The 13,013-nt window shown below is 35.8% G+C and overlaps 1 protein-coding gene across 5 annotated transcripts in view; it reads left to right on the top strand.

Annotated features, from left to right (window-relative positions):
• Positions 1–4,547: 4,547 nt before the first annotated feature.
• LOC114523352 (coiled-coil domain-containing protein 158-like) overlaps positions 4,548–13,013 on the top strand; it is a 28,187-nt gene continuing 19,721 nt past the window's right edge. For 4 of the 5 annotated variants that reach the window (XR_003687012.1, XR_003687015.1, XR_003687014.1 and 1 more), the window contains exons 1-11: positions 4,548–4,643; positions 5,207–5,237; positions 5,977–6,020; positions 8,187–8,424; positions 9,358–9,467; positions 9,545–9,635; positions 9,889–10,137; positions 10,297–10,373; positions 10,462–10,572; positions 11,172–11,286; positions 11,844–12,921. Coding sequence is in view for 1 of the 5 variants with exons in the window: in XM_028544248.1 (XP_028400049.1) it covers positions 5,226–5,237; positions 5,977–6,020; positions 8,187–8,424; positions 9,358–9,467; positions 9,545–9,635; positions 9,889–10,137; positions 10,297–10,373; positions 10,462–10,572; positions 11,172–11,286; positions 11,844–12,921 (2,125 nt within the window). In the remaining 4 variants the exon portion in view is untranslated. Of the gene's footprint in view, positions 4,644–4,728; positions 5,238–5,976; positions 6,021–8,186; positions 8,425–9,357; positions 9,468–9,544; positions 9,636–9,888; positions 10,138–10,296; positions 10,374–10,461; positions 10,573–11,171; positions 11,287–11,843; positions 12,922–13,013 lie in introns of all 5 variants that reach the window. The other variant, XR_003687013.1, reaches the window with a different exon arrangement.

Raw genomic sequence — 13,013 nt, 5'->3', positions numbered from 1 at the left:
AAGCGTCAACATTTGAGAAAACAGTTGGGTTAAAAAAGAGTGTAATCAATCATGAAATGCCAATACTGACAAAAGACGCACGCGAATGTCATTCAGGCAAGGCTGCATGCGCACGGGGCGACGCTCTTAAAATACAGTCGAAGCTTATTTTAGAAAATGGTAATGAATGGGTATTGATAGAGCAGAGATACGAATAGTGGAACAGCCGCCGAAAATCTAAACTCAAAATGTCTCCGTCAGTGTTTTGACGTTGGCGTCTAGAATGTTCTCGAAGTGATTCAAGTAAACACAATTAACTGTAAATTAATAAACGTTGAAAAAACTCAAAGGTGCTATTTTTGCCAAATGTAGACCGACTTTTTTATTTTCGCAGACAGAGCTTTCTCCTGTTTGAAACATGCCAGGAAATCTCGAGCCCCCACAAAGTCGCCGGAACTACGTGGGGCAGGCCAGAGAACTTGTCCCGACTCCCTCTGCCTATACGATCATGGCTATATAATATCAAAATGATAGTGCACTCCGTAGAGTAAAATTCTGCCCCAACCTCTTTAAAAATTGCTTCGGGGCCCCTGAGCTCCCTAACATTAACTTGTTAGTTGTTACTACTTGAGGTGAACCGTTCATTGGTCCTCGTAATCTAGGTCAAGAGATACCTGAACTTTTCTCAGGGCATCATTACAAAAGCAAATTAACGATGGCGTGCATGGAATTGTGGTAATCCGAGCTGAGATCAGAACCGTGTGTTGAAAAGTTGCGTCTACTGCAGAGAGATTATTTTTTAACTCGGCTGCAATATATCTTCCCACGACAAAACACACGATTTGATTTAAAGACTTTTTTAACAATGGGTTCCGCTGATATTAATTAATAGCGGATAGAATAGCTAGGGGGTCATTGATAGGGACATCTTTTCCAGGATGAAAACATCGTCCTTCTCATACGCCAAACACGCACTAAAAACTATATATATCCAAAAATCTATATTGTCTACTGTTGATAATCAGTTGAGAAACACGTCATCTCATTGTTTAAATGCATTGTTTTGGCCTATGGGAAGAACGAAGTGTGAGTCCATTAAATCCTCGGTGATGTTCTACCACTTTTAAAGTGGTAATACGTGGTTTTGCCTCCTTCAACATCAACTCAGTATAGCTACCCGAGTTTCAAGAATTTGACCATCGGCTAAAAACAGCGCTGGGTTTAACACGGTCTCAGTTTCAGTTTTCTCGAGAATCACTCCATGAGACTCCAACACGGCAACACCCGCTGTTGTGGCTCCGAGAGTGGTTCCAGCATAAGCCTATCGCAGGAAACTGGCGCCCGTCATGTTTATTGGCAGTGGTTTCTCTTACCAACACTGAAAACTGAGAGACTATACGACCCACGACTATGCGCCCATCCAACTGATCAAGGCTCCCCTCCATACGATTGACATCGTCGGCCAAAATATCTTTACAACCAAGCCGCTTCAATCAGGATATCATCGATACAGTCAATTGATACCCATAATCGCGATATTCGATTTGTATAATATCCGGCTGGCATGTAAAACTACGTCATCAGACTGAAGTTAGGTTCCCTGACTTCCCTCCCCCTCTCTCCCCCCAATCCCCTCTCTCCCCCCCTCATCTTCCGCATATTAGCCTATGATGCAAGATTAACCTAGATATGTATTGTGTTGTACAGCATCATTTCAACCGAGATCTGATCATATTTAAAGACAAATATCCCAAAATGATATCCCCATTAATAACCTCCGACCTAGGATTACCCAACCGCTTTGTAATAGCTGAAGTTTATAGCGTATATTATCGACCAAACGAATCTGGAAATGCGTTGCTTATATATAAAAGTCTTTTCTGGATGAATCTGAGGCGAAGAAGTAGCTATCATATAAGACATATATACTGACATATTTTATGTAAAGATCCCAGACAACGAGATGCATATGTTTTATTTTTATCAGGCACACAATTCGATAGATAAGCTAGCATTTGCAACGATTGACGCAGTAGTTTTAAGAAGTTGGCATTTGAACTCGCGTTATCTGCGGGCGCTCCCTACTTTTGCAAACATGTCTGGAATTTATGTATTTTTGATCTTGCGGCTTGTGCAAGTTTTATCGTCGCAATTTCGGATAACTTTGAAACGCGTGGAAATGATTAAACTGTTGACCAAATATTCAAATCCGAGTTGACTAACTACTTAACTACGTTTCGGCTATAGATAATTTGTAGTTAACTTTAAAACACACGATGCCGTTTTTCCCATTCTGTCACTACTGAACGATAGTGAAAGTTAATCACTTTTATATTTGTACAAATAAAGTTCCTATGCATGAAAAATAGCATGATATTTCTAAGTTCATGTCAAATGAAATCCTGGATGAGGTCACCGGAAAGAGAATGCATGAAGTCCGCAAACTGCATGGTTATTCCCTTTAAGTTCACTGGATATGGAAAATGCGTGAATCAAATTAATCACGGAGTTAATCAAAATGAGATTCAGTTGATTTATTACAGCAAAACTTTAATTCTGTTGGATACATAATATTTATGTTATTATAATATATAATATAGATGAAAGAAATGAATTACTCTTTATAACACAAAGCAGTTGACTAACCTTAATGATGATTATGATGGAAATGCTGAATGACGATGTCATTTCCTTATGGATAGCGATTAATAGGCTAATTTTCTAACCTGCGTTTATATAAGTTTAATGAACACACGTCACCGTGACGCAACTATTTTTTTGTTGTTATTCAGCCAAACGAATATTATTGGCAGCTTAGTCCCTAGGCCTCTTGATACGCAATCTCATCGCGAAAATACAAAATACATTCAAAGAGGCCCCAGGGCAAGGCCGATTATAATTGGCACATTTTTAATAGTTCAGCCGGGAATGAAGGAGGAATGAGTAGGCCAGTAACCTAGAAACAAGCAACCTAAAACGTAGTCAATTCAACATGTTACTTACTTGCACGCTTGTATAAGTCGAAAAAAAAAGAAAGCAAACGCATAAAAATTACGTACAAATGCACAACATGTGGTTCAATATGTGAAGATGTGATGAGATAAAAAAGAGCTAATATCCAAGGGCATTAACACAAGTAGATGATAGAGCTAAAGTAATATCAGATCATATTGATTGTTTTTCAGTTGCCCATAAACAGGAAAATACATTCACCTTGTGGCTAATATTGTGCTACATACCCATGTATGAATAGTATGATTGGATGTGAGAGTAGTGAGCTAGTTGACTGCCCTTAGGACGCAAACACACCTAAAACATTTTGGCTGAGCGCTTCAATGAAATGGTTTATTGACGGTGGGGGAGATTGAAAATTCTCAACTCGAGAATTCTCTCTCTCAATCGTATAAATACTCGTAATTTTTGTCACTCAGGAATCAGGATTTATACACTACAAGACTGATAAGGAATGTGCTTTGTAATTTTTCCCTTTGGGGGCAGCAGCCTCAATTCAGCGATCAATTTATAATTTGGAAGGTATGCTGTATGCAGGATTATGTTTTCCCAGTTTTTATCAGACCCGGCCTAGATTAAATCGAAGTATTTCCCGCCTGCTATTCCGACCACGTCGGGTCTACACTAATAATGACTCACCTTATAAAATACAAGTTGGCGCACATCAAAGGGAACGAATTCGCAAAGGCAATTTCAACAAAGTTTAATGGCCGTTTTAATACTATGCCGATCCTGATGGAATGGCAGTAGCTATCGCCAGAGTTTTAAGCAAATCCTTCATAACACAAGGTACGGTCACTTCTGCATACTTTGCGTACATAGAAAAACAAATTACACTGATGTACATTGTACACCGTATCTATTAAACTGAAGGGGGGGAGGGATTAACATGACATTTATGCAATATAAGAGCGCGATATGGATCAATTATTAAATCGGCATCGTTCTAGAAACGGCGAATCTCCATAAACTGAAAGCTAAGTATTTTTTTGTGTGCTATGTAGGAAGTGCAAAGAGCTCGAAGTTTCGGAATAAATAATTGGCTGAACTATGAGTTCGGCTGGCGACTGATGTAATTATATTGACCGGACAAGATGTCTGATAAGATATCTGAATATGTTGAGCTCATCGCCAGCTGCGAGGATTAAATATGGGTAGGGGGGGGGGGCACAGGTGCAGTGGAAGTAATTTCTCCCTCCGCCCCCCCCCCCCAACGCTGGCAGCAACGGGGGTATGGAGATCACTGTTCCCTCTACTACCATATAGCAGCGATATACGTTCACCTTTTGTTCCTTATTTTTAATAAAAGGCTATCGTAACTGACTGGTATTATTACAGAAAATACGTTCTCTTGTGACCTCTGTATGTATACTTTAGGTTTAAATTTCCTCTCCACATGGTTGCTTAGGTGAAATGAATAACAAGTGCGTTTGTGGTTTGACCTGTGGTTTGACTTTAAAATAGTCAGGCAGGCTAACAAAGGCTAACATGAAGCATCGCCTAATTGAATACCGCGTTCGGAGAACGCAGTCTCGAATTTGTGCAAACATTTCAAATATGGCGGCAAATTTTTATTTTTTAAATTTTGGATAATTTATTACTGTTACTGGGATATCAAGTTAATAATTTGTACCATAAAACACCAAGCAAAGGTACATTCTTCAGTACAGTTGTTTGCCACAATAGGTTTTACTTAAATCAAGCCGCATATGAATTGTAATATAATTATATAAATAGGTTCAAAACTGCAGATGACATTTCAGACGAGCTGTTTCTCGAGGAACTGATACGCTGTTAAAGCCTTGATTTTAATGCTTACGATTCACAACATAAATAACCTTAAATCCATAACCAGTACAAACAACAAGTTGGAGCCTTGGAGGGTTTCATTTGGTGTTTTCATCCATGATATACATATAATTTACATATAATAAATTGGAATCAACGTCAAATGTTTGCACTTGTACTGCACAGGAGTAAGCAAATGGAATGAAACTGCACATTTTTTATTGCAAAAACACAAAGCCAACACACACAATGAATTTAGTTTATTACTGGTTCTTGTTTTGATACGTCACATGAAACCTACAAGTTTCACATACAGTGAAAATGTAATATAGTTATATTACAGTATGCCATTTAAGATATCAATAAGAGTTGAGCTTGTAAAAAAATATTTTAAAGATGTTTAATTAACCTTATTTTTTAATTGAAGAGAGGAGAAGCTGCATGACATGCAGTCACAGGTTAGTCCCATTTTCACTTTCCTACTTTCACCTTTATCTTTATTATATGCAATGCAATTCATAAAGCCTTCATTACATTTTAACATTCATCGTTTGGCATTGAAAAGCAATGGTTGATAGCAAATGCTTACTGTTTTAAACAAGGTTTATAAATATTTTCAGATTAATATTTTACATTCTATCATGACTTCATTTTTGTCTCCGTTTTCATTTTTGTTTCATTAATGCTTTTTGAAATGGGAAATTAACATGTTTGCCCTGTTTTGTCTAAACTGTCCAAAATAACTGCATGCTCCATCTCGATCGCGAATTTGTTTGGTACTGCATGCCAAACACTCTGTTCACATAACACTGAACAAATATAGAACTAGTCTGAGATTCATCCTTTTTGACCTTCTGTTTGCACAAGTATTTGCCCAAAATTGTGCAGTTATATAATTTTATCTGTTTTTACCATTTGAACACAGTCCAAAATTTCTCTTGCAAAGTGATCTATATTATCCTCACTCCATGGTTAGTACAAACCATGAATTTTCTTCAATTAATCATAATGCCTTGAATTTGAAATAAATAATTTAGGGTCTTGAAGTCCGGTCAAATAATTGAAGAGTGTTTGAATTTTATTGCTTTTGAAATGTACAAAATATCATTCAAATCCTATCGCTGAAAATGGATTGAACATTTGGTTTAATTATTGCAACACAATTTGGTTTTTCTGTTCTATGTAAATTCTGTAAAGCTTGGCAAAGATTCGCATCTCACGGAACAGATTCAAATTCTGAGGTAAGCAACCATTGGACAACCATTGGACACACACGAACGACATAGCTACAGCTAAAAATAATTTAAAGCATAAAGGTCGAATACCTGCACGATGCTTAAAAAAACCTCCTTGGAGCTGATGTTTTTACTAAAATTTAGTGTAAAGACATACTACATATTGTATTGTTTGGACTTGAAATCAGCCAGTTAATATATATGTATATTTCCATTAATGTACGTAAATCACCACTTCAGAAAATCTATTGCAGAAATCTATAGGTATATGTAGCAAAAATCGGCTCGACAATTTATGATCAGGTAGATCGACCTCATACACTGACGCATAACTAGACGATAATTGGGGGAGGGAGTGTATATTCATGTATTCAGTTCTGCCCGACAATTATCGTTCTAGTTACGTATACGCCACTGCTCGGGCAGTTGTATAAAAGACTAGTTAACTTTTAACTGTTGTTAAGGACAGAAATAAGGACAGAATTGGCCAATCAGAGTTGTGTATTTCTATAAGTTAACTAGGATTTAACATGCTCAACCTCGTCCCCAGGGTCTTCTGTGGACACGGCTTTCGTAACTTTTTAATTGCGATGAATGCCAAAATTAAATGGAATATAATGGACGAAACGGGATCGGGGAAGCTATAGTGAACTTAAAATGACGCTTGATATAGTTGGTTTGCAGTGTAGTATTCAGATATCCAATTTGGTGAATTGTAGTATACTATAGTATTTCTGAGAAAAATAGAACTTCTCAATGTACATAAAAGGCTTCTCGAAACTTTTGCAGTTAACGTACCAGAATTCATCTCAATGAAACAAAATTTATTTTTTGCAAAATTCTCACACGACGCTAGAAGTTGGTGGCCTAACTGCAGCACACCGGCCAACATCAGCGATTTCTGAAAGGCCATAATGCCTTGAAATGAAATGTAATCATTACATCTCAATACATAAGTTCTTATCTAATCATCATTTCTCGTAATCGTCAGCATACGGACTATTTTTGGAATCAAGTTGATAATGATCGTGATGTAGATTTTTCTGTAGCAGAATTACATCCCTTCCTGTAATGTTGGGCTGTAGTTATACAAAATGATACGACTTTTATAATTTAAGCGGTGATGAAAATTGAGATTTTTATCATATTTTATTGTAATTTACTAGAAGTACAACATTTCAACATCTGACTGAAGATATTTTTATAAGAAGCTGACATTTCTTCCTATAATGTTGGGCCGTAGCTATATTACATGACTTTAATAATTTAAGTGGTGACGGAAATTGAGATTTTTATCATATCTTATTGTAATTTACTGGAAATACAACATTTCAACATTTCACTGAAGATATTTCTATAAGAAGCAAACATTTCTTCCTATAATGTTGGGCCATTGCTATATTATATGACTTTAATAATTTAAGTGGTGACGGAAATTGAGATTTTTATCATACCTTATTGTAATTTACTGGAAATATAATATTTCAACATCTGACTGAAGATATTTCTATAAGAAGCTAACATTTCTTCCTATAATGTTGGGCCGTGCATGGCTATATATAATATGACTTTAATAATTTAAGCGGAAATTGAGATTTTGAGCATGCATGTCATCATGCATATGATTGTAATTTTCTGGAAATACGTTTTACATCACAGTCATTCCAATATTTTGAACTGAAATATTTGTAACATTTGTTTAGCCTATATGCCAAATGCCTATACAGGGTGTCTCAAAAAAAACGAAAACCTTTCAAAAAACGCATAACAATGTAATTGTTAAAGTTTGAATGCCTATAGCACTCTGTTGGGACCCACAGGTGTGTAAATGTTTGCTTTTCCTCAGCAACACAAAGCATTTAGCATTTTACTGAGTTGCATTAAATCCCCACGGGGTAAAATTCGTGCACACGGCATTCATATTTTAACAATGAATGATTTCAATAGTTTTCGGTTTTTTTGAGACACCCTGTATATGCCATAGAAGTCACATATATATGCGCATTTTGCATTCAGGTTTTAAGAAATAATCTATATATAATAATTTCCATTGATTATTTCAATTGCATGACAATTTTGAAAACACTCTCAGTCAGTGTTTTTCGAATTAGTGTTATTCGGCGTTTAAATATAAACATATTCACAAAGTCAGAGGTATATGAATCATTTTAGGCAAGATGTGCTGAAGAAAAACCTGGAGATCGTCAAACTCCAGGACGAATTAAATGGAAAGGAATCTCGATCAATTACCGAGTCCCTGGCTGATTCTTCCAGGCGTCGTTCGTCGCCAACTCCTGAGAGGCAGCGAGTGCAGTTCTCTTTGATGGATTTAAATATGGACGAGAGTTTAGGAACCGGTGAAGCTGAACAACAGAAAGTGATTGAAGATTTAAAGTCAAAACTTAACGCTGTAGGTAGAGTTTATTTTGGGAGAGGGTGGGGGGTTTTGAACAGCACACCATACATTTCTTGCTGTTAGTATAAAGCTCCGTACTCTTCTGCTTTCGTGCTTAGAAAATATCCTTTTGGTCGGCATAACGAAAGACAGCCAACTGCCCTGTTTAGTGAGAAAAAAATTATGCAAAAACGAATCTCACCACATTGGTCGCAGCTGGCTTTCTGGTAATGACTTTTATCTCCGAGATCGCAGGTCGACTAAATCCATGCAGCATGTCACATTACGTAACTTGGTGTTGTAAAGACAGCATTAGAACTATACTGGGTAGCCATAGAAGGAGGAAATTAAACTAGCTATACTCTTTCTTTCGTTATACTAATCTTTTCGCATTTCCAACTTCATTCGCATTTTAATCAAAATGATTTGATCCATAGTTACGAAAAAGATAAATATAAAACGTCTTTTTATTTGTCGTGTAAAATAAACTTGATATGTAAATTTTATTCTGTTATGAAAACGGGTGGGTTGAGCAGAGTTGATTATTAAAGGTCCATATATAGACTTCATAAAGGATCTATGACGCAGTTTGCGGACAAAGCATGCGTCATCTGATTGGTCAATGCGATGCCAATCAGGAACATACTTTGCCCGCAAACTAAATTTTTAAAGGTCTATATAGCCCGCGCCAGGATTCCAAGTCGAGATTATAAGAGTTTAGAGTTTTATTTGAGCTTTTTGTTATTAATCTTTTAACAATGCGACGGAGTGATGCTGTAACAATGGGCGATCACTTGATTATGGAAAAAGGGGGCACGTTTCTATAAACACAGACAAATGGACAGGGCAAAGACTTGCCGATACCTGACGAGTTTCCAAACCAAATCTGCTACAGGTTACATTCTAAAAGAACACATAGATTATATAGATATATATTCCAATCCACAGGTGACGGAAGTTTGTAAGCAACAGGAACGACATTTCTCCAATTTGGTCAAAGATTTAGAACACAAACTGAATGAAACCATCAGTGGACGGGATGAACTGCTTACTTTAAGGTAGGTTCGTACAGCGAATACTACAATTTTTAAACGAAAATGCGTCGATCACTACATTTTTACATCTCTTAATACAGACAACAAGAATCTTTAAGTCAACAACAGTTGATCTACCAGTTACAGGCTGCTCTGCAACAAAACAGCAAGACGCTGGAAATGCGAAACGAGGCAAGTTAAATATATATAATATAATTAATATAATATACTAGTAAATATATAGCGTTGTCCTAGGGCATTTTGGATTTTAATAGGTATCTCATAATCACATATCAAACTTTCAAGCAAACAATTTCATGAAGAAAACATGCTTTTTTATTTTTTAATCATATAATCATTGTGTATATGCATCAATGCACTCTACGCTGATATAGGTAACTGTGGTTTGACTAATTCCATCTGTCTATGTCATTATTCCCTATAGGAAATTTCTGTTTGCGACAAACGGGTAAAGGTCGACAAAGAAAAACTGACACAAGCACAAAGTGCATTGTTGAAGGTTTTTAATGTTTTAAAAAATGAAGAAAGTAAGAGAGGAAGTACTAACATGCTAACTGGAGTTACCACTGATAACCATTCCTTGTATACTGAAGAATTTCTGACTCAAGTGTTGTCAAGTATTCTCACAGACGATGATAGAAATATCTCTGATCTGATCGTCAAGAATCAAGAGGTTTGCTTTGCCTCGTGTATTTGAATCAAACTATCTGAGTCCTCTATGGCGTGTATATAAGGATGTTCATTGCGACCTCATGTAAATTAGTCGTTGCATTGAGGATATCTACTTTATACCGGATGGCTGAGTGAAATATGAGCTCATCATTCTCTTTAGATCGAGCAACAACTTCAAAATCTGAAAGAAGCACACGAGCTGGACAAAACGAACTTAATCCGTGAATATGAAACCAAGTAAGCGTGTTTTTGCACCTGATTATTCACGATTTGTTGTTTAGGAATTTTTCTATTTTGCTATCATTTCATTGGCGTTTTCTTGTAGACTCGTCGACTCGGAAACAGATCATGCGAAGTCTCTAGATATTGCAGCAAATAGAACCTTGACGGAACGAAGTCGAATTACTGAACTAGTTCGTGATATCAACGAGAATAGGTGTGTGATATATAAGAGGGAGTATTTTTGAGGAATTTAATTTCCAATATAACGCCGGATTAACGTTTGGGTATTTCTATAAAGGACTAATTAATAGTAAGATTAATTTTTAATCTGTTGTTGTAAAGAAACCATGCATCATCAATCTTTGCAGTAAATGAACCATCATATATCCAAAAAAGAGCATGCTTAAATCAGAAGAATTGCAGAATTCGGTTGAAAATGCATGTTAGAAGTGTGGAAAATATTGGCTTGGAAAATATGCATGTACTCTCAGAATTTTTAAACTCTTGTACTTCTGTATTTCGTTCGAAAATTGTTACCATTTCCGCCTAAAATTGCATTGTATGTAACAATATCCTTGGTAATACAAAAGTATACAAAATTTGCCAACTTTACACAAGTCTTTTTTTTCCATTTTACAACTTTTTAACTTTCTGCATAACGCCAAACTTTGTGAATTTAACGAATTTTATACTAATTGTTTTATGTTTTTTTCTATGCAAGATAAAAGAAACAGTCTATATATGTGGCAAATTGTCTATTTCCCCCCGCCTATTTAAATTATTTTTATTTCAGATGTGCTTTTCTTAATATAGGTTAAAATATGAGAAAACGATTGATGATCACGAAAAAGTGATAGCTACACTGGAAGAAAACATCGAAGCATATCGCGTGGAACTTCATGATAAGAATAAAAAACATGAAATCCAAGTACGAAGTTTATTGTTGTTTAAGAGTTATTTTTAAACAAATTTTCGAAAAAAGATTGTTGAACAAATATTAATTTGAATTTGGTTGTCTCGGATTGGTAAAATAAAGTAATATATTGGTTGTAATTTAACCACGTTTTTAATCGTTTTAAACAATAAAAAATTGGGCCAATCAATGAATCTTAGGTAACAAATTTTAAATTGTTTGCTGTTTTTAAGGTCTGTTCACACGATCCATCCAATTCACTTTTGATGGATGTTTTATACTAGTCTGTTGTCTTGTAATGTATATGAGCAGCAAACCCACCGAAGCCAATGTACTATTGCCTCATCAATAACCCACTATATTCCATACGTCAGAAGTGAATTGGATCCAATAGAATTGGATTGTGTGAACAGTCCTTTACAGTGTTCATGTGTATTATCTTATCCACAAGAAGTAGACTTTAAATGAAGGGAATCTAAAAAGTAGCACGGGGAAAAAAATGGCTACAGGCAGGCATTTATTTTTTTGCTTGAAACAGAAAGATTTTATAATATATCTTTTCCATGCATTAGCGCAATAAAGATGTTGTCCTTCGCAAGAAATTGGAAAACCAGTTAGAAAACCTTAGAGCTGAGAAAGAACAACTGTCGAACAATATGCTTGAAATTAAGACAGCGTCCGAAGACGAAGTAAAGGAATTAGCACTAAAATTAAGAAATGTCGACGAAAAGCACAAAGATAATGAAAAAGAACTTCTGGGTAAAATTGTACAGCTGAAAGAAACTGTTGAAGAGAGAGAAGAAGATATAACGCGTATAAAGAAAGAACATGAAGCTGAACTAAAGCTTAAAACTGACAAAATTTCATCACTTGAGAAAGATAAAGGTAGCGAACTATTTGAAAGAATGGAGAACAACCATAATGAATGTCGTAAACAACTGTTGACACTAAAAGAAGAACTGAAACATAAGACTGACGAAGTTTTAAAATTAATGGAGGAATGTAGAAGATTGAGAGAAAGAATCGATAAAAGTCAGGATGAAAAATCTGCCATATTGGCTGAAAAAGAAGAGTTGAACACCAATTTTAAAAATTTAAGTGAGAAAATGTTGCGTATACAGGATGAAAAATCTCGTTTATCCAATATGGTGAGAGAAAACGTAGATGATTTAACTCGCGCGAAAGACGTTATAAACAGTCTCCAGGTTGAACTGGATGCAAGAGAAAAGAGTCTAGAAGTGTTCAACAAACAGGAATCGAAATTGGCAGAACTTTTGTTTCAGAAACATCTTGTCGGGGAATCTCTGCTTGTTGAAAGACAACAAATTGTTGGGTTTCTAGAAGAGAAAGTTCAGGAAAATGAGAAGCTGAAAGGAACTCGAGATGCTCTCGCCCAAAACCTCGAATCAAAGATACAAGTTTTAGCCGAAATGGAAGCGACTTTTCGATCGATGGAAACAAAACTTGAAGTGCGAAGTAATGAATTGGAAGTGATCATGGAAGATCGAAACAAAGCTGTGAGAGAAGTCGAAAATAAAGTTGTAGAATTGACTAAATTGAGAGAAGAAAGAGATTCATTAGTGACCCTAATGAATGGCAAGCAAAGTGAGAAAGATAAAGAAATTACCAAACTTTTATCACGTCTTAAAGGTATAACTTTTATTTCTCAGGTCTTGTTTTTTAAGGAAATAACAATTATAACAACAATAAATAAATAAAATTAATTTGTTTATTACTCTTTC

Source organism: Dendronephthya gigantea, unplaced genomic scaffold (genome assembly GCF_004324835.1).
Source record: "Dendronephthya gigantea isolate DGI-Jeju-01 unplaced genomic scaffold, DenGig_1.0 000027F, whole genome shotgun sequence".
NCBI classification, from domain to species: Eukaryota; Metazoa; Cnidaria; class Anthozoa; order Malacalcyonacea; family Nephtheidae; genus Dendronephthya; species Dendronephthya gigantea.
This window is presented reverse-complemented; position numbering and strand designations above follow the sequence as displayed.